Source organism: Cavia porcellus, unplaced genomic scaffold (assembly GCF_034190915.1).
Source record: "Cavia porcellus strain 051 isolate PalLab524CR breed Dunkin Hartley unplaced genomic scaffold, mCavPor4.1 scaffold_13, whole genome shotgun sequence".
NCBI classification, from domain to species: Eukaryota; Metazoa; Chordata; class Mammalia; order Rodentia; family Caviidae; genus Cavia; species Cavia porcellus.
Window position 1 is genome coordinate 34,106,915 of NW_026947496.1, and position 25,364 is coordinate 34,132,278.

Here is a 25,364-nt window from a genome sequence, read left to right on the forward strand (position 1 = left end):
TGGTTAGTATCTTGAAATAGATTACAGTGTTTATCAGTAGTAAATATTTATTAAACTTCACAAAAAAAAGGATATTTGTTGTATGATGTTAACGTGAAATAGCTTACATCTGTCAAGATATGATAAACCTACACACTTACTTTTCCATAATGACGTTTGCTGCACAGTCCTGTCCAAGATTTTCTATGAAGGTTTGCACGTCCTGAATAAGTCTTTCCATAAAAATTTGAAAAGAACAAGATTAGATGAGAAAAAAAAAGTAACTCACACTTCACAGTTTTCTGTTTGAAACCTCAAAGCAAGGACATAATTCTATACACAGATAGGTATTCAACATGTTATGACAACGTGAAATAATAGCATTTTACCTCTGATCACGCCTAAACACAGTTCCAAATATACAAGCCTCTAGGACAAGTTCACTATAGTTTTTGGCACAGGATAAACATCCCTTCAAGTCAGACACTATCCAAGACTGGCAGCAGTAACTGATCAGGGTATTGAAGACTCCAGTTTTCACGGCAGACATTTCAATTATCTTACATATAATCTGGAATGAAATACAATGCTCATTTTATCTCTTGAACAATTTGCTTTTTAAAACATTAATGGCTTCAAATGACAGTTTCAACATAATCATGAATAATCAAAAAATTTAAAATTTATTATTAGAATAATTTTGCAAGATAATCAATAATCACATAACAGTACTTTTTCACCTCAAAAAAATAAAATGCTACCAATAGTGATATTCACCCAGAAATTTTTTAGGGCAGTAACTGCCCAAGGGAGAAGAAAAGGGTAAAACACCACACGTGCATTTCTAAACTTCTTTACATTCTACAGAGCCCCCACTGGCTGAGGCAGCACAGACCCAGGTCTCCAAGTGGGGACCTGGTTTCACTGTGGGGCAGAAGAGAACCAGAGAGGCACAGACCGTGAGATAATCAGAGGATCTGACCTTCAACTTCCCCAGGGACAGGAGGCGCGACTGGATTCCCAGGCCTGGTGCAATTCCCTCAGTTTACGTTTCCTATCGTGTGTGTACACGGCTGCAAATCCAAAAACAGCAGTCCCTCAGCATCTACAGGGCTGCGGGATGTGGGGAAGTGCTTCCAGGATGCCCTTCCGATACTGAAATCTACACGCAGAGGCTCAAGTCCCTTCCGTGAAGCAGCAGTGTTTGCATATTACCTATGCACATCTGTATATTTTAATCATCCCTAGAGGACTTATAATGCCTAATTCAAAGTCACTTTTATACATCGGTCATTATACTGCACTGTTCAGGCAATAAGGACAAGGCAAAAAGTCTGTACATGCTCAGCACACAGGGAATTCTTTTTTTCAAGTATTTTGGACCTAGAGTTGGTTGAACTTGCAGATTCAAAACCTGTAGATACCAAGGGTTCACTATACTATAAATAGCCTGAAAACTTTTTCTTTTTTTGAGGTGCTGGGGATGGAAGCCAGGGCCTTATGTGTGCTAAGCCAATGCTTGGCACTGAGCCTACCCCAGTCCCAGAAAAATCTCCTGGTAAGGATTACACTCAGGACTATTTACCTAAGACACCCCAGCTCAGGTGCAGAGACAAAGAGCACTGAACATCTGTTTTCAGGGAGAAACCAGACCAACTATGGAGAAAATACCAGACCAACCATAGAGAAAGCAAAGGGAAGAGGGCCCATGGTCCTGCTGGAAGGATAGCACTGCCTGGTTACCAATCTCCCTAGGATAGGAAAATACAGATTTTCATGTAGATTTTCTAATGTTTTTTCAGTGCTGAGATTAAACCTGGAGCCTCACATAGTTAGGTAAGCCCTCTACCACTGAGCTGTACTCTCAGTTCTTTTTATTATTATTTTATTTTATTTATTTGTTTATTTTTGGGTACCGGGAATTGACTCAGGACCTCACATTTGCCAGGCAGGTGCTGTGTCACTGAGCTAAATCCTCAGCCCCCCAGCCCTTTTTAATACAAGGTGTCACTACATTGCCCAACCTGCCCTGAAACTTGGAATCTTCCTGCCTCAGCCTCCCGAGTAGCTGGGATTATAAGCATCTGGAGTTACAAGTGTATGATTATTACTATACCCAGTCAAATTTCCTAGTTCTCAAGTTCTGAACTAATATTCAAAAATTTTAAACACTGTATGAATCAAATAAATGTGTTAATGAGACAAATGTGAGTCACTGGCTTTTAATCCATGCCAGTAATCCACCTCCTCATTCCTACTGATAACCCCTAAGATTCAAGAATGTGTTGACTGAGTCGCTGGGCAGACTAACTGCAAATCTAATACCTGCTTACAAACATTACTCTCTTTTTCCCCCAAGCCACAGATCACTAATTGAAGATAAAAACGAGTTACCTCTTTTATTTTGAAATATGCCTGACTCTTGATTTTGGCAGCAATGGTGAGAACTTTGTTATCAAAAACAAAATGAACAAAAGCCTTTAAATTAGGCCAGAATGTCAATTGAGTGTTGCTTAAAGAAGATACAATGTTCCAGGCCGTGTCAAAAGCTTCTATGCAGAGTGATTCAGCGGATATCAGGAGCTGGTAAGAGAAAAGGAAAAAATACACCTTGTCACTTAATTCCAGAAGCTTTGCTTGCTGTTCCTGTCTTGGTCTTGTTGCATGGTGTCTCACCTTGGGAACCAGCACCTTCATGCAACAGAACACAGGCAGGACCTTCTCAGAAGGAAGGATGGAGAGGGTGTCCAGTGCAGACCGCAGAGTCTGAGCTGGCATCTGGATGGCGGGCAGCACGGGATCTGGAACTGCATCTGCGGCCGGAACCAGGGTGTGGTATTTTTCCAAAAGGAAGGACAGGCAGACCCACTGATCATGGACGTACTGCGCGACCACTCTCCCCCATCCTTGGGAAGATGACTCTTCAAAAAAACTGAGGTAAAAACACAGTCACTACGCCACACTCCTCTAACTTGTTTCTATTCTCATAAAGGGGAACCCAAGGCTGTGGTCTGAATGTGGTCTGTCCCCTAAAAAACTACACGGCAGCTCTGCCCCTTGCTTGTCTTCACTACCTGGGGCAGTGCTGGAGGGCTGTGGAAGCGGGTGTCTGGTCTGGGCCACAGTCATCAGGAACAGATGCATGCTTTTCCTGTGGCAGTGAGTTCGCACTCTCAAGGAACTGGATTAGTGACCAAGAGTGACCTGTTACTCAGCAATGCTGCCCAGCATGTTCTCACATCCACATGCACTTACTCGCTCTTCTGATTTTCTGCCACGTGGTAAAGCAGTGTAAGTTTGAGAAGATATTGGCTTGATCTTTCCAGTCTCCAGAACCAAAAACCAAAATAATCGTCTTTTCTTTGTAAACTACGTAGCTCCCAGTGTTTTGTTACAGCAATGAAAAACTAACTGAGGCAACAGGTATAAATGGTCACTATCAAATATTCTATCTTCCGGGGCTGGGGATTTAGCTCAGTGGCATAAGCCTTGCAAGCAGGCAGTCGTGAGTTCGATTCCTGGTACTGATAAAAACGAAAAAGACCAAAAAAAAAAAAAAAAATTTCCTATCTACCAAAACATAGGGAACTCCATAACCCTCAATTTTACAACTACCCCAAAAGTTGGTGTTTTGCCCAACCTTAAATTATTCTTAAAAACTACATGCAGCAAAGTCGGATTTCAACAGAAGAGATGAATAATGTGGTCATATATTTTAATCCTAAATGGAGCGACAGCTCCCAAACTTCACAGCACTTCAGCAGTGCTGGGAAATCTCCAGTTATCCCAATGACAACAAAACTGGACTTCTAGCCCTTGGCAACAAGACGCCTCTACCTACCTGCTGCTTTCCATGGGGTAAGCACACTGGCCCTGCTCCTCAGCACAGGGCTTCCGCAGCGTCTGATTAAATGGAAAAGCAGATAGGAACCTGTCCATGGGCTCGGCATCGAGGGAATCCAGCTCTAGCACAGGCTGTAGGGCACTGGCCTCACACACCATGGCCAAAGTGGCCATACTGACCACCCTCTGGATCTGATCGCCAAGAGTCGGCTCCTGCAGAGACACAGAGCAACGTTTTATTTCACACAAGCAAGTTCCCATCAGCTGGGCTATGACACCCCATACCTGTTCCCCCTGAGGCCTGCTATTTGGACATGAGGGGAAAGAACGGGAAATCCAAAACATGTCATTGTCAATGAGTGGATTTAAAACAGCAATAAGAACTCAGCATTTCAGATTAAAGAGAAAATATGATCTCCTCTCCTGACAGAGGAGTAACAAACATTCATACATGACGTGCAAGTAATCAGGCTCCAACCTTTGCCTGCTCATGAACAACATTCCCAGGGTGAAGTCTTACTTTACAGAACAGTAAATGTTATCAAAAGTTGGGGGGGGGGGCGCTCCAAAATACACACAGTTCCACCTGTGAGCCAGGCACAGCAGGGCAGAGCTGGCACTGGGATCCTTAGAGCTAGGTCTGAATCCTGACCCACACTACACCAGCATGAATGCGGCCACATCACACTTCTGTTTTCTTTTCATCTGCAAAATGGGACCAGCCTTAGAATCTGCTTACAGGATCATGTATTGCATAGAACGCTGCTTCTTGTGAGGCACTTGGAACTCTACTGTGGAAATGCTGCGTGGCTGACCAATCTAAAGGCCTGGGTTTATATGTATAGAAGATGGATGGTCATTAAGCAAGAAGACCGGAGCCACATGCCACCAGCAGCTACAGCTGTACTGGGGGGACCTTATACCCACCCCAAAGCTATAAATCTCTACAGACCAATTTTACAAACCAACTCTGTCCACGTTAGTGTTACCTTAAGCCAATTATGCCTCAGTGAAGTATAAAAGAAAGTCAACCTCTAAGAATGACTGTGAATTTATTCTACACTTGAGACATACCACATTCTCCTACATCACTAAAAGACTAACAGGAACTAGGACTAGGACTTTCATGATTACAATGACAGTAGTTGCAAAATTTGGACTTCCTCTTTCTGAGCTGCAAAGATACTGAAATGTTAGTCTTCTATACCATTTCCTCTTGGACAGCTCTAGGGAAAACTACTTTATGAATTAAATTATTAAAGCAATCAAGTTAGTTCTTTGTTTTTATCAGTGGCTGAGATCCATTAAGACTATGATTCAGTTCAACTCTATTAATATTTAGCAAGTACGAAGTGAAAATAGCCTAGTGTCTCCTGAGTCTTTCCCACATGCCAGGGATTGTTCTAAACATTCACCACGTGGGGCTTGCATTATTTTTCCACATCAACCCTATAATTCACATCTTACAGCTGTACTGTACAGGGACAGGGAGCTTGTGTAACTTTCCCTTGGTCACAGAGTGGGCAAGCATAAAGCCCGAGTCCAAGCCCAGAGTCTGTAAAGCCTGCACTCTTCACTGCTATAGCTTTCTGAGCCGTGTTTAAGAAATACTGTCAGGTGCTAACATTTGGAGACATATATATACAAATTACTCCTGAAAGACGAAAGAGGGAAATAAGACACCATAGCGGAGGCATAAATAGCAACAGAGGAGTGAGCATAAGAGAGACTCTAACCCAAGAAGATTTCTACAGAAAAAGTGATTTCCAGTGAGCCACAAGTTGTACTGGAGGACAAAGGAGGGAGTCGATACAGAGAACCTCTTCATGGTAGCCTGCAGGGCGAGGCACTCTGGAGAGGAAGCATGGCAGACAAGAGTGGAAACTGAGGCAGGAAGCTGAGCATGGAGGGCTCTGATATCAGGCAGATGAAAAGGTCTGGCACTGACACATGTAGACAGAAGACCTAGTATAAGTCCTCTGTCTGTACCTAAATATTTTTAAGTTTGTGGTATATGCCTGTAATCCTAGCGCTTGGGAAGCTGAGGCAGGAGGACTGCTATGAGTTCAAGGCCAGCTTGGGTTAACAAAGTGAGTTCAAGGCCAGCCTGAACTGCATAGTAAGACTCTATCTCAAAAAAAAAAAAAAAAATTTTAAGTCTACAGTCATCATACTTCTGATACATAGTTAACAGTAGGATATCACAGTCCTAACCACATAGTATTATCACCTGCAGGCACAATTTTAACAATTAAATTTCAGCACATACTCGGATTTTAAGACACTATGCCTGTGTTAACTGAATATGTTTTCCTTGATGTGTTATTCAACACAACCACAAGCCTCGGAACTAAGAGGATTACCTTTCCACTTCCCATCTCTTGAAGATGCTGCATAGATGCATTTTTCAAAGGAGAAAGAACTCTGCAGATGGAGTTGCCCCTTTTCCTCCCTGCCTTCAGATGGAGGTTTGTGAGCTCAGTTAATACTGTGAGGTATAAATGGCAACGATCTAGATCTGCAACCTAAGACAAACGTCAAAACACGTAAGGCAGCAAGCACGTCCACGAATGTCACGTACCTGTGAGAGCTCAGGCATTAAAAGTGTTAACAAGACTCAGAGAAAAGAATCACCCACCCACCCTGAGTTACTGCAGGCCTGTGGACCTGCTTTTCTGTACTCCTATGACAACACCCAGCCCACTCATGGCACATTTCACATCAAGTCGTCTGTCCCCCCCCAGACTCATTATGAGGCCCCATGAGGCAGAAACTGTTTGACCAATTCCTACACAGACAGCAATCATAACAATTACAGTAACTGCCACTTGGTTTTACAATCATCAGTTCTCATAAGGAAGGTTACGGTCCTGCTTCCAAAGTTAAAAAAATAGTAAGTTTTGGAGAAGTTGAACAACTTGCCTGACACCTCAGAACTACTAGGTGGGAGGCACAGACTCAAACCCACATCTTTTTGACTAGTGAAGCCAAGTACTATAGAACTGGGTTCCAGGTGGCTATGCCACTATCTGGCTCTGTGTCCCAGGGCAAGTTTCTTGACCTCTCATCTATACAGTTGAGATGATGATACCTACCCAATACAGGCCTTTGAAAGAATTAAGTGACAGAAAGTGACAAAGGGACTAGCTAGCACTTAGCAATTATTATCAGGATATCAGCAGGTTACTACTGTACTGCAGGAGGCCTCCTAAGGCACTCAGAAAATAACTCATTCATCTAAATCTATTTTACTGAGCACCCACCTTGCACTTTGTTGGGTGGAAATGATGTACAAACAGAAGGGAACAGTTACAGCATGTGGCAACAAACTAAACACAGGGAAAGCAGACAGGGGCCAGGGAGTGCTCCTAAATTCTGAGCATAAAGCACTGGTGGTGCCTTCAGGGAAGGGACATGGGGATACCGTAGGAGTAACAATAAGGGGCTCCGATTTCAATCAATTCAGCTTGGGCAATCAGACAGCGAGGGGTATGGGCTCAATAGTTGAAGGTTTTAGCTCAGAGGAGAAATAGAAGGTGGAAGGTGGGAACAGAGTATAACTGAAGCCAGGAAAACAGCAAGAGACCTGGAGGAGAGGAAAAGTGAGAGGAGAGGAGAGGAGGGGAGAGGAGGGGAGGGGAGGGGAGGGGAGGGGAAGGGAGAGGTGGGACAGGGAGGTAAAAGGCAATGCCAAACTCCAAGGGCAGAAAGGCAGACAGTAGAGAACAGATGCTCCAGAGAACAAACTAAAGCCAGAGCAAAGGGGATATCCAAGGAGATGATGTTACAAGAGCCAACAAGGTGACGGCTCAGGGCTACAAGGCCAAAGAGTCAGTATGATACAGTCTGGAACATATCCATTAGGGTTATGAGAAAGAGCCACCACCAATGCATCGAGAGCCCCTCTCTACACCACCTGGGAGGTAAGAGCAGATCCCAGTAGGGAAAACTCACGAAAGGATGGAAATAGGATTGGAGGGGGCTGTGGGACTGAGAACATTTTTTGTTGGGGGGGGATGATTCTTAAATTTGCTTAAATGCTTATGGAAGAATCCTGAAGGAAAGGTTAGGCTGAAAACACAGGAAAAATGACTACAGACAGACAGACAGGGCAAAGCTCAAACAGAAATGAGGGCAGGACCTCCACATATGCAATGACTGTGCACGGTGCTGCCAAGCCGTCCTGCCCTCTGAAACTTTCTATGCCTGGGAAGTAGGCAGCTGTATTATTTTGAAGATGAGAAGCTGAGGTTCAGAAGAACTATATGACTTGCCCCGGTCACGGTAACACAGATGGGATGGCCTGTGGTCTGCGTTTCTCTCACTTCCTAAAGCTGCTTCTAGAGAAATCAGCACACTGATTTTCCTTTTCAGTTTAACACAGGGACTGCTAGAGAAAACCCAAATGGAGGCTGACAAGGACAGCTCCCCGGGGACACTCACGGTCTGCAGCTCATGCATGGTCAGTCTTCTGAGGACAAACTGAGAAACACTCTCAGTGGCAGACATGACAGTGCTCTTGAGAAGAGCAGACACCTCATCTGTGGAGAAAAAGTATTTCACTAAAATGGCACAAACAAGTTCTTTGGTTCAAAATATAGCTGATGTCCTGGCACAACCATTAGGCATGAGGGCAAAGCACTTCCCAAGAGTGATTCGCGGTAACACCATCATCCTTCCTCCCATGCGGGAGTCTGTAACTGATCTTACAGGTTACCAGGGGGGTCCAGTTCTAGGCAGCATGGGACAGGGACACAGGCCCTCACTGAGGACACCAATGAAGCCTGACATGATGCACATATGGAATGGAAGCCCAGGGCAGCAGACAGATGCAGAAGGAAGCAACACTGGAAGGCCATGAGCTCACTGGCTCCTCTTCCAGCTTTCCTTGCAGACTCTGGGCAGATACGGGAATGAACAAAGTGACAGAGCCCAGTGTGGGTGGAGGATGAACACGGAGAGGCCTCCAGGGAGACCGTGTGCAGCAGAATGGCGCCTGTGTGCAGCTCCTGTGGCAGTGCTGACCTGCGTCCTGCAGACCAGGGCTGAGGGGACACAGACCCCACTGCCCAGCTGCGGAAGGATGTCCGGATAGGACTCATGGATGCAGATTCCCCAGAGCACCACACAGATGTGACAGCAAAGTTGAATGAAACCAGCACCCACAAAGCTGGTCAGAATGTAAACCAGAATGTGACCAGAGCCACCATCTTGCAAACAAAAACCCCAATGTTCTCCCCAGAGGACTTAAAGAAGACCTAGTCTCACACGATAGCCAAAATAACGAGAATGAAATACACAGCTTCTGGGCTAATGAGGATTGGGAAAATCCCCAAAAGACAATCTTTAGATCACACTACTGAGGAGTCATGGATGTTACAGTGATAGGAATCGGACAGTGACTCCTGAGCAGCTGTTATAAACACACTTCCACAAGGCATCAGGACCACTCCTGAAGAAAATGGAACAACAGGCAGTCTCAGCAGATAAACAGAAGACACACAGAAAAATCAAACAGGCATCTGATACCAAGCAGCAGACTTACTGAAATAAAGTAGAGGAGACGTGAAAAGAGTCAATAAACTTGAAAACAAATCATTAAAAAAAATGCAATCTGGGGCTGGGGATTTAGCTAGGGGGCATAAGCACCTGCCTTGCAAGCAGGCGGTCCTGAGTTCGATCCCCAGTACCGATAAAAACAAAAAAAGACAAAAAAAAAAATGCAATCTGAAAATCAAAGAGAAAAATGATTGAAAAAAATGAACCATGTGAGATAATAATGACAATGTAATACTAGTGTCATCAGAGACTAAAAGGGAACAAGAAAGACTGCAAAGCTGAGAGTATCTGAGTGAAAAGGTGGCTGAACACTTTCCAAGCCTGGTAAAAGATACAAACCTATGCATTCAGGAAACTTAGAGAATTCCAAAATTAAGCTCCCCAAATTCATAGCCAGACACCACATAACCAAACGCTAAACACTGAAGATGGAGACACAATTTTGAAAACAGAAAAATACAACACCAAGGAGAAGGATTCAATTAGTAGAGTTCTCAGGGGAAACTGAGAAGGCTGGAGGAAAGCAGTAAGACGGGGCCACATGTGTGATCAAAAAATACGGTGAACGTTTAGAATTTTTAAATTTACCATAGTAACAGATATATTGCCATTAAGCCCCTCTTGAACAGACCCCCTTGCTTCAAACACACTTATTCCATCGTTCTTGTCACTTTCTGAAGCAGTTCTGGAAGTCTTCTGTTTTTTATTGGCACACAGGAGGCAGAAGCATTCATCAAACTTGTGGTCACACCTCATAAAGATACTCATGAAACACAATTTACAGAACTGCTCAGAATAAGAAGAATGAGGTAGGTGTGTTTGAATTGAGAGGGAATAATTTAAGGGGGATTAATGACAGTAGATTGCTTACTAGAATACATTTTAATTTAAATATTCATTGTATATTTTGATCACATCTTTTAAACTACTGACCCAGAGGAAATGCTAAAGGAAGTGTTTCAAACAAAAGAGTTAGGTCCTAGGGAAATCTGGAACATCAAGAACAAAAGGAGAGCAGAAGAAATCCGGGAGATCCCTCGCAAATATGACAGGTTCTTTTCCCTTGAGTTCTTTAAAATGTTTGCTGAAAGCAAAGGTCCTAATGCTAACAGGACATCCATATGAAAAAGTAGAACATTTAAAACATGTCCCTGAAATACCCCTTTGCATTCCCAGGACTTGTCAAGAGAAGAGAACACTAGGAACTGGGCAAACTAGTGCCATCTGCAGAATCTGCCCTCCTGCCCCTAAGCTAATTCAGCTGCTCCTTGGAGGGCTGGTCATGTAAAGGAACACAGTGAGCTACGATGTTACTGCTCTGTTGCTTAGTCTATTCCCCACCTGCAATAACTGGGCGTGGAACAGAGCGCTGTGGAGTGCTATAGTTCAGCCCACAGCCACGGGCACACCTATACTCTCTGGCGACTACGCATCCAGGCCACTGCCACTGGACCTCCAAGGGGTACTGCTGTTAAAGACTCAGCCCTCATGGGAGTCTGTCAAATGGCACTGTTGACAAGCAAGTGTTCCTTGGGAGCCTCCAAGTAATGCTGTGTGACCCCGATATGCTTAGGATGAACCCTTCCTGTTATTAAGTATCAATTAACCCTACCAGTGAGCCCTGATAATTCGAGGTCAAAGGGAAAGTCTCAGGGAAAATGAAAAGACATTCTGAATTAAAAATGAAACATATCAAAAATATATGGATGCAGTTAAACTAAAGCTGAGAGGAAAATTCATGACACTGAATGTCATTTTGGAAAGCAGGAGGGGCTATAGGTGTAGCTCAATAGTAGAAAGCTTGCCTAGCAAGTGCAAGGCTTTGGGTTCCATCCCCAGCAACAAAAAAGAAATAAAATAAAGTTGCACAGAAAACAAAAAAGGTCTAAAGTAACTAACCTCAGCCTCAACATTAACACAAAAGTGCAAAATAAACCGATAAACCAAAAAGCAAACAGAAAGAAGCAGAGTAGGTATCATTGAAATTAAAAACAATGAAACTAAAAGCTAGTTCTTTGAAAAGATGAATAAAATAACCACTAGTAAGTCTTATAGTTAGAGGAGAAAGGACAAACTACCACCACCAGGAATACAACTAGAGATATAACTACAAACACTGCAGACATAAAAAGAATCAGAGAATCCTACAGAAAGCTCTAGAAATAAAAGTCTTCCTATTCACAGATGCCCTGATTGTCTACAAAGAACATCCCAAAGAACCTATAAATAAACTCTTAGACCTAGTCCTTCACCAAGGTCACAAGAACTAAGTCAGCACACAAAAAATCAAATTTCTTTACACTAGCAATGTATAGTAGAAAATGCAAGCCTAAAAATTTACAATAGTTTCTGCTCCAATAAAAGTATGTGCTCTAAATCTAACAAAACCTGTGCAAGGTATGCTGTGTGATAAAAACTACAAAACTATGAAGAGGAAATCAAAGACAACATACATAAGTGAAGAGGTCTAGGCAGTAAAAGACCCAACAGAGTAAAGAAGGTGATTTTCTATAAAATGATCTACAGATCTAATACAATTCCAGCCTAATTCTAGCAGGGACTTTTTTGTTGGTAGATACAAACAAACTGACTACAAAATTTTTAAGGAAAGGTAAAGAAATTACATTGGTTAAAAATAGTTTTGACCCTGAAGAATAAATATGAAGTGGGATATGGTAGCACATACCTGTAATCTCAGCACTCTTGAAGGGTGAGGGAGGAGGATCCTAAATTCAAGCCCAGTCTGGCTAACTTAGCAATGTAGAGACCTTGACTCAAAATAAAAAAGGGGTAGGGATGCAGCTCAGTGCAAAGGCTCTGGCTTCTATCCCAGGACTGCTAATAAATAAGTAGCCAAAAAGATAAACAGGAATCATACTTATTATGGATTAACAGTAACCAAGACAATGTGGCCTTGGTACATAGATCAAAAGAAGAGAGCACACTCTAGACACAGACTCACACATTTATAGCCAACTATCTCTAAACTATTGAGACATCACTCACCTAACACTCAATTCTCCACTGAAAGTGTCCAATCAATCTAGTGGTTTCTGGCACAGGCACCCATACATACAGCCATCATCACAGCCAAATTAAAACACATCACCACCACGAACTCCAACACCCAATCATCATTCCTGTATCCTCACTCCCTTCCCTACCTTTAGTGTCTACAGTACAAACCCTCTCATGAAAGTCAACCCCTTAGGGCCGGGGCAGCAAGCTGTACACTCACCATCTCCTCAGCATTTCCCCCAGGCCTTGACCTGCAACCTCCCACCCGGCCTCAGCCAGCTCCTCCTGGAGACTCGTGCTGCTCGTGCCTTCAACTTTCAACCTTCATGGCCCACAGGTAAGAACACATCACACATATACAGCTACTTGCAAAGACCTTTTTGCATCATCCTATAAAGTTGAACATACACACACCCAAGGAAGTCCCATTTCAGTCCTAAGGTGGGCACCTGACCAGGAGTGACTCAGACACAAGCACCAGGAAACAAAAGAACATTTCCACAGTAGCACTGTACACAACAGGAATAAACCACATGACCCAATGTCCACCAAGAGGGAACCGAACGTCCGGCAAGAGAGGACCCAACAGACTGTGCTCTAGTCAGTCCGTGGAAGATCCCACAACATGAATGAATCCTGGGAGTATGTGGGGTAGACAAGGCACAGAACATTCCTTACAGGAAGATAGTTTTCTTGTTTTCAAGCTTTATAGAAATGTAAGTAATACATTGCTCAACTCATCATGAATGGTCAGCTGATCTTCAATAATGGGGTCAAGAATTCAAAGTGAGAAAGGCAAGTCTCTTCTACAGCTGGCATTGGGAACTGGATATTCACAGGCAGAAAACAAAACTAAACACACAAAAACCAACACGAAGTGGATTAGAGGCTTAAACATTGGCATGAAACCATCAAACTACTGGAAGAACACATCAGGAAAAACCTTAACTTTGGTCTTGGCAATGACTGCTTTGTATGTAACACCAAAAGCACAGACAACAGAAGTAAAAATAAACAAGTGAGACTGTATCAAACCAGAAAACCACTGCAGCAAAGGAAACAATTAACAGTGAAGTCACACCACAGAATGGCAGGGGATGGTTTCAGTTTCACAAATTAAGTAAGTTCTGGAAATCTTAGCAGAAGAGTAGATTTTGCTATTGTGTTATACACTTAAAATGTGAAAAAGACAGATCTTACACAAAGTGTGCTCTTCTCACAGACAGTAACAATAACAGGAGTGGCAGGAAATGCTGGGAGGTGGTGGCCTTGATGGTGCTGATAGTTTCGTGGGTGTAGATTTACATTCAAACTCATCAAGTTGAAGAAAGTACATACAAGTTTTTAACATACCAATCAAAAGTCAATAAAGTAGTTTTAAAAAACAATATACATTAAAGAATATCTATTTATATGCTGAAACCCTTTTCTGAAACCCATGAAAGTGGAAAAAAAGATAAAATCAGCAGAGAAGCAACAAGAGGTCACTGAAGAGCAGCAGGCAGGTGAGCTCCCAGGCTGGGAGCTTCCAGTACAGATGTGTCATCAGTTTGCGTCAGAATACAGGAAATCATCACACATTCTTCTGTCTGTATCACAATTTTTAACATGTTCACAACAGGGCCACACATGCATGCCTGGCCCGTGTCACCCGATGGCACTGTGCCATGCCACCCAGGAGGAGAGTCACGCATGTACCACTGGTTGTTCAAGTCAGCAGGAACATGCTAAAGGCATTTGTGACCTGGCCTTCCACAACCGAGTATGGTAATATGCAAGACATGCCAAATAAGTCCACACTAATGTTCTTAAGAGCTGAAAACCTTATACTACCATCATGGTCATGGCATGTGGTTCTGCTACCATCATAAAAAATATGAAAACCTAAAACTAGGTTTAATATTTCATAAACACACACCTTATCAATTTTATTCTCAGGTTTAATCTAATATCAATGCTATATCGGATCTTAAACAGCAAACTTCTAGAATTAAAATTAAAAATTAAAAATGATCAGAAAGGATAAAGAAGTGAAGTTTACCCATCAATATTTGCCTCTCTGACATTCATGTGTTTCCCACTGCTTTGCTGCATATATTTTAATTTAAAGAAAGAAGCACCCTCAATGTTTCCATCTACTATCACTGTGCTTTCCTGCATAAAGTATTTTCTACTCAAGGGGTGCTCAGAGATTAACACAATTAAAAGTAAGTATAACATTACTGCCTTTGTCATGCTTTAGTATATAACTTCCTATAACATCTAGCACTGTGGCAATCAGAAACAGACCCTGCATAAACAAGTAAGACAAAGTAATCATTTTTGACAGTCTGGAAATCAATGAACACACAAATTTTTTTTTAGAAAAAGGCAAATGAAGCTGCATTCTAAAATTGATAGTAACTAACACATGTAAAACACTGAAATGTCAACTCCAACGTAACCCCAACATGACCAGGAAACACCCAATAAACATGCTGAAAGACGTTCCCTTTAATGCAAAAAGGTCAGGAATTTCCTCTCATTCTGCAATGTAAGCCACACACCAAGCAGGAAACCCATAGAAACTACACGTCCTCACCATCTTGAGGATTGGAACCTTTCATCATGCAAATATGCAACAATTTCACCAGCAGCTGCAGGCATCTGTCAGTCCTCAGCAAGGGCATATAGGCATTGGTACCCAGCTTCACCAGCGCATCCAGAAGGGGGTCTAAGAATATCCTCAACACATTCTGTATTCTTCGCTTTTCACTAGATATTAAAAGACATGCCCAAATCAACCATCACAAAAGCATAAAGAAATTACTGTCCATCTATAATCTATGGAATTGTTTAGTTACTGGAATCAATTAAACAAAATTACTCTTATGGATGACCAAAACACCCAGCACCCGTGAGGACAAGTCTCTGGGTCTGTGCTTTTCCGAAAGTGTAGTGATTGTCTACAGAAGAAAAGTATACAAAGAACCCCTGACCCAAACTGCAGGCTCCAGTGGGAAGGAATGGCCTACGTCCCTTTTACTTACAGGTCAGACTGCAGAGACCCTGCCTCTATAATACAGAAAAACAGCACAAAACAAAGATAAACTAGATAAAGTAGGTAAGCTACTTAAAGATTTTTTTAAAAACCTAAAGTTTTATGTAAAACTGCTATCAACATGAGTACTAAAATTGCCTAAAAAAGATTTAACTGCCATGCAAACATACTATACCTACTAAAGCTACTGTTTCAGTAATTATAATCTGACAAAAATGTACCTGCTCAGATCTTCAAAATGTAAATGAGTCTGGTTAATCTTTATTATTGTCTTAAAAATTACGTATTTTAAAAGGAGTCAAATGCCATGTCTATCTATTCTTATGCTAGGATTTTACCATCCATTCTTCTTATACAACATACAATAATTAAATCAACAATTATTATATAGTGCTTTTTTTTACCTTCTCTAATATATTAAATTGTTAAGTGGAACGTTTACTTTACCAGCCTAAAGGAACTAACATGCCCTATTCCTATTTACTTCTTAATTTAAAGCATTTCTTTAGTATATTTCCAATGATCAAATTCCAATCTTTAATACGTTGTGATGAACTCCTACACATAATTGGAAAGTCCAAATATAAACCATAAATCTGACTAGTCTTTCTTTCCAATGGAAGAAATAATTACCTGTACTCAGTCTTCATTCCTTCCACATCCACAGCCAGCAAGATCATCAGAGCAGTCAGCCTGGCCTCAGACCAGTCAGGCATAAAACAGCTTTCTCCTGCTTGGATAACACAAGATAAGGTTTGCAGAGCAGTAACCGAATCTTTCAAAGACATTTTAAAAGCAAATTGCCAGGTCATTATCTTTACCAATATTACATTATTGGAGAAATAAAACTTATTACTACACATCCACATGTAAATCTAACAGAAATAAAGTGCAGGTACGCAGCACTTTGTTTTTGTTAGATTTACATGTGTTCTCATCTTGGGCTGCAGATCAGTGGTTCCTGTGCTCAAGGAATCTAAAGTGCTGTATGAAAGAAACGCATCAAAGCATCAGCAATGAAATTTAGAAATGCAACATACTGAGGGCCTGCCTCAAGGGCCACATGCTACAGGAGCGCACAGAAGGAGGATGTGGCCTGGTCTGAAGAGCAAGAGGAAGTCTGTTGTAGAGACGTGTCAACCAGGGTGAGCATGACAGTAAGAAGGGAAGAGGTGGGTAAGGGGAGATCAGAGCTTTCCAGGATGCAAGAATAGTACATGGAAAGTCCTGGCAGGAGATACTTTAACCATTCATGGGAAAAAAAGGATGCCCCCCATGCACCTAAGTAAGAGGGAAGAGCAGATAATAAGGTGACAGACATGAGTGAGGGTGGGAAGCCACCGGGACACTAAGCAGGCCAGCAGATACTGCTGTCTTTGTCTAAAAGGCAACAGGAAGCCAGCAATAGTGAAAGCATACACAGGAGGGAGGGAAATGTGTAAGCCTCAAACTATGTTTTGAAAAGATTTCCCTTGCAACAATGTGGAACAAAAGACTTCAGGAGGAGCAAAAGCAGATACAAGGTAAACAGGTGAAAGGATTTCTAGCATTGCCTCGGAGCAATCAGAAAAAGGAGGTAATACCAAGGCTGGGTGCCTTAGATGTGCCATAGTCTATGCTTACTTTAGTAAGGATGAATGTTTATTTATTTTCAACAGATGTAACAAAAGAATCTGCCAAGTAACAGCACAGAAAATGTACTGGATAACAGAGAGAATAAAATACAAAAGAGAGGGGCTGGGGATTTAGCTCCGCAGCATAAGCACCTGCCTTGCAAGTGTGTGGCTGTAAGTTCGATCCCTGGTACCGATAAAAAAAGAAAGAGACAAACAACACAAAACACAAAAAAAGAAATGTTTCAAGGATAAACACACGCATTTTGGAAGAATAATTACCTGATCACTTAAGACCTATTCCATGATCAGAGACATCAGTAGATGAAAATGAGTTAGTCTGAGGCAAAGCAAGGAAATTTAAGACACATTAAATTCAAAGATGCAATTTTTTCAAATTATCACTAATGACTTTAATGAAGAGGAAGCATTAGAAATGTGAAAGGAATCCTCACTAACGAATTTGCTAAAAACTCTCCTCCCTCAGTCTTACACATTTCCCTGGAGATAAGAATTCCACAAAAGGGATGGGAGTTACAGACTGTAGCTCAAGTGCTGTAGCATCCGCCTAGCATATACCAGACCCTGGGTTCTATCCCCAGCACCACAAAACAAACAAATAAATGTGGGCTTGGCTAAAAATAAGAAGAAAAGAAAAAATTAACAAAGTCATCTTTCCAAAAATTTTTCCCTAAGATTATTTTTCATAATCAGTTCATACCAAAGATGAACCACTCACCTCCACATATTTCTATTATAGGGTTTCTAAAAACACATCTGTAAAATTTAGCTCCCAAGGACTGAGCAGTTGTACAAAAAATTAGTAAGTTCATTTGTGTTCAATTCGTACTCTGGCAGCTCACCAGCTTACAACATCTAAAATAGCTCAACATTTCAAATCAGAACAGACAAAGTACAAGTTGCAAGACAGTATTTTTTATTTTCTGTTACTCACACTCTTTGACTAAAATATGTTTGATTTAATTTGTGTGATTAAATCACAACCTCAAATCTAGTGAAAACTTCTTTGAAAATACTTTGCTTCTATCAATCTATAAAAATGATTGCAGATGTTATGGTTTAAGTCAGATTCTCCCTCCTAAGCCTCATGGCTGAATCTAGTGTTTGTGATTGGTTCACTCTCTAGCACTCGGATTGGTGGTGAGCTACCCCCACCCAGGGGTGGAGCCAGCATACAGTGTAACTACAGGAAGAAGACCTGTTTTTCTTTCTCTAGCTGTTCCCACCTTGCTGTTTTGGCTCACCATGCCACCCTGCCACTTGGAGCCAGCTAAGTATGGACTGAAACCTCCAAGAACTGTAAGAAATAAACCAACTTTTTCCTTCCCTAACTTTGGGAATCAGGTATTTTGTCTCAACAACAAGAGAAAAAAGTAACTAAGACAGAAGACTTACTTTCCCATGCAGATGACTTAATGTACTCTTGGACCAGGTTCTTTACATAAACATTTAGAGATGTCTCAGGAAGCCCATCAGGGCCACAGATAGAGGTTGGCCGGAAACACCTCTCATTGATATGCAGCCAGTCGCAGAGCTGGGAAAGTAAATAGAAACGAGATTATTTTATTTTAAATACCTGACTGAACAAAGTGTTTCTAATTTTCCTAAGCCAATTTCTTTCTTCCACAATGAACTGAATGCAAATCACTAAACAGAACAGCTTCTCTGTAATCTCAAGCAACCACTGTCAACTGAAATGTTATGGGGCCATGCATGATTACATGGACATTTACACATATGTTTCACTGTGAGTACTGTCTATAAAACTAAGTCATGATAATAAATGCTTTATTAGCTTTTTGTGTTTTCTAAAGCACCTAATACAAAACACACAGTTTTATGAGGTGCTCTAAAGAACATTTCTATGCAAAATAACATAAATTTGTAAAGCCAATTACAGCTTTGAAATTCTTCCCAGCTTTCTATGCCAAGATAATGCAGAATTTAAAATATAAGTTATAACTAAAGTTTCTGTTCTTCTCAAAAGCTTTTCTACCATATGTGCCTACTAAAATACATTGAGAGAAATATCATCTCAGTTCTTCTACATTACATGTCTTAGAAGACATGTAAAAGTAAGTCACATAACTTCACAATTAATCTCTGATCAGATATAATTGTGCATTTAAATATAAACCTAAATTAAATGTTATTTACTACATTCACAAATTCTTTTTTACAATGTCTCTTAATGTGCAATTCAATATGAGCTTAAATATGAGTAATTATACTATGAGTCTTTTTAAAAAGAACTTTTAAAAATATTTTTTGCATTAGTTAAGATCATCTAAAATATGAAGACTAGATATTTACATAGTAATATTACATCACAAAAGTTATGAAAAATAGCCAAATCTATTCTAAGATATACATGCATACATGCCATGTTTTGGAGGTGGTTCAAATGTGTACCCCAAAGGTTCTTGTTCTGGAAGTGTTTACCAGTGTGGTGATGGTTTATTTTTTGTGGTACTGGAGATCTACTTTCTATTCTACTATGGAGATAAACCCCCTATCCTTTTTATTTTTTGTGGGGAGGTCTCCATAAGTTGTCCAGAGCAGCCTTGAACTTGGAATGTTCCTGCCTCAGCCTCCTGAAGTGCTAGAATTATAGCTGTATACTACAGTACAGTGGTGTTCTAGTGATGGAACTTGTAAGAGCCCAAGCCTCCTGAAAAGCAGATAGGTCAGGGTGCTCTATTCTTAAAAGGGACTGAAGTTAGTCTCACAGAGTGAGTTAGTTCTCATGAAGTAGGCTTTATGGGCACACCACCACAAGGGTAGGCCCATCTACACAGGCTTTGTTCCCTTTTCACTTCACCAAGTGCTGATGCAGTCGGGGCAGCCACCAGGACATTATTACCATGCTATTTGGACCTTCCAGCCAAGAGACTCCTAAGACAAACAAACCTCTTTATAAATAAGTACTCAGTCTCAGATATTCTGTTACAGCAACAACAGAGTAATACAAGTGCTGTCACTATTAAACAAAGAGAAAGACTTAAAGTTAAGGATCAACTATAAGCTATCAGACCGTATGGTTCATGAGGACGGCGACCATGTTCCAAATGCCTGGCACAGGCCCTGATGTGTGGAAGGTGTGCGGTAAACGATTTTCAACACATGAATTCCAAATAGGATTACAAAAAGGAAAACAAGTGAAAGGAAAGTAAAATGAGAGAAATAATGGAAGCAGACATGACTGAACTGTAGAACTAACAAATTAGGGGGAACAAGTAAAGAAATCCAAAAGTTAGATGCTTAAAAATAAGTAACAAGGGGCTGGGGATTTAGCTCAGCGGCATAAGCGCCTGCCTTGGGAGCAGGCAGTCGTGAGTTCGATCCCTGGTACCGATAAAAAGGAAAAAGACCAAAATAAATAAATAAATAAAAAATAAGTAACAAAACACGGAAATGTCAAAATCAAGGTGAAGACAATAGCTATAGTGGATGTTTACACTTATGGGTTAGAAAAAGTCTGAGACATTTTTACATGTTTTTCCTCATTTAAGCCTTGCAGTTTTACCATATAGGAAGATAAATGCCAGGTGGATTAAAATCACAAATTTAAAAAGCACAAATTCCATAAGTAGGTCTTACACAGATACCCCAACAAATAAAAACTGAATATCTAACCAAACAAAATGCAGAAAACCAATTTTAAAATCACACTTACTAGCCACCTGGATAAATTTAAGCAGTAGATATTCAATAAATTATGGTTAGTTTATTTAGGTGTGATGTGGATCTACTTTTTAGTCCTCATTGTTTAGCAATCCACACTTCAGGTAGAAGTAACACCTGATGGGAAACACCTCAAAATAACTGGGGGGGGGGGGGCCACTCAGGGAGGCCCAGGACAAGGCAGACTGGCCACAGACAGTGACAGCAAATGCTGGGTGACTGGTGCACAGGAAAGCATTAAAACACTTAAGAATTTTTAAATTCTTCATAACAAAAAGTTAAAAGAAAAAGTAAACTATTAATATCAACAGTAGAACTGGATGAAAAGATACCCAAACTCAGCATCACATGTATCTATACTGATCTAACCACAGGTGCTCTGGAATGACCTTTCACATCGGACACTGCTACCACAAACACTCCCCACACTGTGAAATCTGAGCCGCCTTACAGTAGGCCGCACAGTAGACCTCAAAGATGTCCAAGTCCTCATCCCTAGAGCCTGGGAATGTCACTTGTGTCAAAAAGTTCTCTGCATTTCATTCCGTGAAGGATTATGAGATGGATGAAATGCTCAGATGGCTTGAGCTCACACCTATTCCTGTAAAAGCAAGGTGGGAACAGGTTTGACTATGAAACAAAAGAGAGGACAACAGGAAGATGAAACAGAGATTGGAAGGTGCTCTGCTGCTGGTTTTGAGGAGGGAGGACAAGGCAGAAATGTTATGAACACAGCTCTAGAAACTAGAGAAGGCAAGAAATGGGTCCTCTTTCAGAGGCGCCCCAAGGGTCACAACCCTGTAGAATCTTGATTTCAGCCCATGAAGCCGATTTCAGACTCCTGATGTTCAGAAGTGAACAAGAACAAAGGTGTGTTATGCTTAAGCCAAGTCTGTGGTAAGAAAACGAATATCATCCCTATGCAGGAAAATGTGTCAGTACTTTCCAAAACTGCACTTAGTCTTTGATCAAAATCTAGGAACCTATTTTACAGATACAACAGCAACAGTAATAAACACAATTACTTATCCTGGTAGTGTCTGTAAAGGCACAGATAGGATCAACCCAGGAGAGCAGCAGTAGGGGAAGCTAAATGAACATGGTAAATCTAATGGAATGCTATGCTCATGTACGAAATCATGTAAGAAGCTGGGTGTCATGGCACATATGTCTACACCTTCATCCTAGCACAGAGGGAGACGGAGACAGGAAGATCACAAGTTCAAGCCCAGAAAGAGAGTGAGGGTTGTAATTTACTGGTAGTGCGCCCTGGGTTTAATCTCAACTACTACCAAACAAAAGTCTCTAACTATTGATAAAAAGAAATCACTAAGATATACTTTCAATTAACATTTGAAAGGTGGTAAGCAGGGCCAGGGATTTAGCTCAGTGGTATAAAAGCCTTCCTGGCAAGTGTGAGGTTGTGAGTTCCATTGCCGGTACCAAAAAAAAAAAAAGAGGAATGAAAGGTGGTAAGCAGAGCCCACATTGAAAGCTCTTGTTTAGGAACAGGACAAGGTAAAGAACAAGATGGAAATGAGACGCTTTTGACAAGTAGTTTCAATCTCCAAACTATGGCAATTCATTTCCCATTCAGGCAAGCAAAGCTACATTTTTTAAAGAATTAAAAAAAAATGTTTGCAACAACCTATCAGTACCCTTAATATAACAATATTCATCAAGCCTGTGGGCCAGAAACACTGAGGAAGCATCCTGCCAAGTGAGCTAGAGAGAGGCTGCTGTGCATGCAGGAGAGGAAAGACAGCTGATAGACAACAGGGCTCAAGGCGATTCAGAAGCAGTCAGGAAGAATTAAGAATCACCACAGTGGCACACACCTGTAATCCCAGTATTCCGGAAGGCTGAAGCAGGAAGACCTCAAGTTCAAGCCCAGCCTAGCCAAGTCAGCAATTTAGTAAGACTATCTCAAAATACAAAATAATTAAGGAAGCAAGAGGCATTATGGTAACCATTGTTGATAACCTTGTACTCTGTTTTTATATCATGTGCTATGTCTATCCTTGGTTTTGACTGATAGCTTTGTTTTATCATGTTTGATTTTATTCTCTTACAAAAAAAAAAGTAATAAAATCTAAGGGAGCAATAAAACCCAAAATGTGTAAATTTTTTTTGTAATAAAGAGAGGGGAAAAAAAAAGTGCCCTAAAGGATACAACAGCAAAAAAAAAATAAATAAATAAAATAAAATAAATTAAAAAAAGACTGGAGTTGTAGGTCAGTGTAAAGGTCATGAATTCATTCCTTAGTACCATAGGGGGAAAAAAATAGTTTACAGTAATACCAGCTACCAGGCCTATGTAGCTGGGCAGAAGAAAATGCCATTAATTGACAGAAAAGAAGACAAAGAGGAGATCTGTGGACTTCATGTCTTTGAGTCTGAGGTAGTCACTATTTCCAGTTCATCTGGGTCAGAGCCAGGATCTGCCCCCAGCACTGACCTGTTCAGAAAGCCCACATGTCCAGCTCAGCATCTCCCCACGGGCCACAAAAACCCTGGCAGCATGAGGTTAAGCCCTCCCAAAGAAAATGCACAGCATTTCAAAATCTCTGGTGGTGGACCATAAAGCAGTTGTCACATTCTACACAAATGTAAGTAATGAGCTTAATCAGAGCACAATTTTGAAAAATGTATTTTCAAAAGAATTCTCTTCAAGCCTCACCTCTGTCCACAAGGCAGTTCCTCGTCCTAAAGACTCCTCTTGTTTCAGAGATGTGAGAAAAATGGAGACATCAGACAGCGATACTTTCTCCTAAGCAGGGAGTTTGAAAACATTGCTCAGTTTAAAATTATCAACTGAATAAACAGTTGATAATTGCAAACAAACAAGTGTATTAGTTAGAGTAGACTATCAGTAGCTAAATCCAATATTCACCCACTTTTAAAATGAAGATATTAATTGTAATTATTCATTATATAAAGTGAAATATTATTTTATAATATATTTTCTTTTAAAATAAAAGACTGTCTTAGAGAAAAGATAGTAATAATCTTTGCAAAAAGATAATGTCTATAAGAAGAAATTACTGCCAATCAAAAAGTTTAAGTCTTTTTCAAAACAACAAAGATAACTTCCTAATTAAAGAAAACCATGGAGGTCTCATGGCCAGGAGGCTGCATGTCTTCAGTTAAGTCTATGCTCTGGGCAGGGTCAAAAGCCTACTCCCAGCCCACTGGTAATGAAGTTCCACTGGAATATGGTTTTACCTATTTATTCATGAAATTATTTGTTACGATTTAAATACAACTGATCCCTACAGACTCATGTACCTGAGGACTTAATCCCCAGTGAAGCAATAATCAGAGGTGAGGCCTACAGAGGTGAGTGGATCATGAGGACTCTAACTTCACTAAAGGAAGTACATTATAATTTGATGGCATTTGTTATGGTTTGTGCCTAGATGTTCCCCTCAAAGCCTCATGCAGTCATAGGTTTTTCAGAGATGGCTGAGTCTGAGCATGATTGATTTGTAGTTCAATGCTGAGTTAAGGATGGTGATTGCTTCATTAGTCCACTGACTGGATTGGCACTGCCCTAATCCCAGTAGACTGAATACAATACAAGGGACAGAAGAGGCTTGTCCCTATGTTCTCTCTCTATTGTTGCTTTTGCTGTCTTCCCCTGCCATGAACTGTTGCTCCTCTACCACCCTGCTTTGGAGCCAGATGGTAATGGACAGAAATATCCACAAACTGTGAGCTAAATAAACCTTTGCTCCTTTAACTTTGAATGTTGGGTACTTTGTCCCAGCAATGAGAAAAAGTAACTAAGACAGCATAACTGAGAGGTAATGCAAACTAGACGTGAGGCCCACTTGAAAGGAATGAGTCATGGGTGAGTTTTGGAGACTATATATCTGTTCCCAATTCCTTTCCCTCCAGGTTTCCTTTTTTTTTTTTTTTTTTTTTTGCTTTCTGGTTGTTCATGAGGTGAGCAACTTTGTCCCAATCCACCATCCCGTCATGCTGCTCTGTCTCATCTCAGGCCCACCACAGACCATAAGTGGAAGTCTCTGAAGCTGTGAGGCAAAATAAACTTTTCCTTCTTCTTCACATTGTTTATGTCAGCTATTTTGTTCTCGCAATAGAAAGCTACCTAACACACAGTCTATGGTTGCTTTGCTCTCTAAAGGAAAAAAATTCAGAAGTTGCACCAGACACCATCTGACCAGAAAAGCCTATGCCAGTAGTGGCAAATCTATGGTACGTGTGATGCAGCGGGCAGTTATCAATGAAAGCTCTAATGGCCTAGACCATATTTACTAACCATACTTCACAGTCTGCTGACCTCTGCTCTAAGCAAGAGTATTTAGGGGCTGGGGATTTAGCTCAGTGGCATAAGTACCTGCCTTGCAAGCAGGTGGTCATGAGTTTGATCCCTGGTACCGGAAAAAAGAAAAAGAAAAAGGAAAAAAAAAAAAAGAGTATTTGTTAGAGCTCTGGGTCTTGGAAAACAAGGGAGAACATGGTGCAGACCAGGCATGATGGTGAAGACCGGGCAAAAATCACCCAGGACAGGCTAGCTGCGAGCTGTGACAGTGCATGTGAAACACTGCTATAGGGAAAGAGCTAGAGACTCAGTACCTAGG

The 25,364-nt window shown here is 41.1% G+C and overlaps 1 protein-coding gene across 6 annotated transcripts in view; it reads right to left on the reverse strand.

Annotated features, from left to right (window-relative positions):
- Positions 1-25,364, reverse strand: part of Tarbp1 (TAR (HIV-1) RNA binding protein 1) — a 59,720-nt gene that overhangs the window by 20,277 nt on the left and 14,079 nt on the right. For 4 of the 6 annotated variants that reach the window (XR_010051231.1, XR_010051232.1, XR_001202078.3 and 1 more), the window contains exons 9-19: positions 23,438-23,527; positions 18,469-18,607; positions 16,073-16,172; positions 14,981-15,153; positions 8,266-8,363; positions 6,186-6,347; positions 3,821-4,035; positions 2,656-2,911; positions 2,374-2,562; positions 369-550; positions 141-212 (exon numbers count right to left, since the gene is read on the reverse strand). Coding sequence is in view for 3 of the 6 variants with exons in the window: in XM_005005235.4 (XP_005005292.2) it covers positions 141-212; positions 369-550; positions 2,374-2,562; positions 2,656-2,911; positions 3,821-4,035; positions 6,186-6,347; positions 8,266-8,363; positions 14,981-15,153; positions 16,073-16,172; positions 18,469-18,607; positions 23,438-23,527 (1,676 nt within the window). In the remaining 3 variants the exon portion in view is untranslated. The remainder of the gene's footprint in view (positions 1-140; positions 213-368; positions 551-2,373; positions 2,563-2,655; positions 2,912-3,820; positions 4,036-6,185; positions 6,348-8,265; positions 8,364-14,980; positions 15,154-16,072; positions 16,173-18,468; positions 18,608-23,437; positions 23,528-25,364) is intronic. The other 2 variants (XM_003473502.4, XM_023566544.2) reach the window with 2 other exon arrangements.